Below are 1,663 nucleotides of genomic sequence, written 5' to 3' on the forward strand. Positions count from 1 at the left end.
AGAGAGCCTGGGCAAGGAGCCTCCAGCCCCCAGGCCCTGCCCTGAGGTGTCAGCGCTGCCCCAGCAGTGCCCATGGCCTGTCCCTGCTGCAGCCCTGGCACTGCCACCCCCAGGGCTGTGCCCGGCCCCGAGAGCACTCAGGCCCTGCAGCAACACCAGGGGCAGGAGGGCAGCGGGGCAGTGGCACGGGAGCAGCACTGGCAACACCAAGTGCTGCTGCTGCTGCTGCTGGGCACAGCTGCTGTGCCAGCACTGATCTGCCCCAGCTCTGCACACAGACATTGCTGCTGCAGCTCCAGGGAAGGGAACAAATTGGGCATCTATGGAGAAAATTTTGCTGCGAGAGAAGTCTTTTTGTTTCTTTAAAGGCATCAAGACCGCAGCTCACCATTGATGCATGTTTGACTGTAGTGAATGTGAAGACAAACAAAATGAGAAAGGGCAGAAAAAATGACTTTTTAGTGGACAGTATTAAAAAACTTAATCAATACAATTAAATGAAAAAACCAAGCACCAAACCCACACTGGAACTTTGAAAGGTCACTCTTATTGCAAGGGATTTGCATAAATTGATAACCAATTTAATATTTCTGAAACCTTCCAGTCATCAGTGTCCACAGTGCAGCCTTGAGCTCCTGGTTCCTCAGGCTGTAGATGAGGGGGTTCAGGGCTGGAGGCACCACTGAGTACAGAACTGACAGGGACAGATCCAGGGATGGGGAGGAGATGGAGGGGGGCTTCAGGTAGGCAAATGTGGCAGTGGTGATAAACAGAGACACCACGGCCAGGTGAGGGAGGCAGGTGGAAAAGGCTTTGTGCCTTCCATGCTCAGAGGGGATCCTCAGCACAGCCCTGAAGATCTGCACATAGGAGAAAACAATGAACACAAAACAACCAAATACCAAACAGACACTAACAGCAAGAAGCCGAAGTTCCCTGAGGTAGGATTTGGAGCAGGAGAGTTTGAGGATCTGTGGGATTTCACAGAAGAACTGGCCCAGGGCATTGCCCTGGCACAGGGGCAGGGAAAATGTATTGGCTGTGTGCAGCAGAGCATAGAGAAAGGCACTGGCCCAGGCAGCTGCTGCCATGTGGGCACAAGCTCTGCTGCCCAGGAGGGTCCCGTAGTGCAGGGGTTTGCAGATGGACACGTAGCGGTCGTAGCTCATGATGGTCAGGAGGGAAAACTCTGCTGAAATGAAGAAGAGAAAGAAAAACACCTGAGCAGCACATGCAGAGTAGGAGATGTTGTTGGTGTGCCAGAGGGAATTGTGCATGGCTTTGGGGACAGTGGTGCAGATGGAGCCCAGGTCAGTGAGGGCCAGGTTGAGCAGGAAGAAGAACATGGGGGTGTGCAGGTGGTGGCCGCAGGCTACGGCGCTGATGATGAGGCCGTTGGCCAGGAGGGCAGCCAGGGAGATGCCCAGGAAGAGGCAGAAGTGCAGGAGCTGCAGCTGCCGTGTGTCTGCCAATGCCAGCAGGAGGAAGTGCCTGATGGAGCTGCTGTTGGACATTTCTGCACTCTGGGCATTGGGTTCTGTCATGGAGAAAGAGACAGTGAAGAGATAGAGGACACACCTGTAACCAAAATCAAAGCCATTTCCCATTCATCCTCTATTCTAACACACTCAGACACGCCTTAGAGTTTGAGAATTCTAGAGCA

The 1,663-nt window shown here is 53.5% G+C and overlaps 1 protein-coding gene across 1 annotated transcript; it reads right to left on the reverse strand.

The window, feature by feature from the left end:
• Window positions 1-581: 581 nt before the first annotated feature.
• On the reverse strand, window positions 582-1,451 carry LOC134057262 (olfactory receptor 14A16-like; the record flags this gene model as incomplete). Its single annotated transcript, XM_062514260.1, has 1 exon — window positions 582-1,451. A coding segment is annotated over one exon (870 nt), but the record flags the coding sequence as incomplete, so codon positions are not given.
• Between the last annotated feature and the right edge of the window lie 212 nt (window positions 1,452-1,663).

The sequence above is a fragment of the Cinclus cinclus genome, unplaced genomic scaffold, assembly GCF_963662255.1.
Source record: "Cinclus cinclus unplaced genomic scaffold, bCinCin1.1 SCAFFOLD_32, whole genome shotgun sequence".
Classification (NCBI taxonomy): Eukaryota; Metazoa; Chordata; class Aves; order Passeriformes; family Cinclidae; genus Cinclus; species Cinclus cinclus.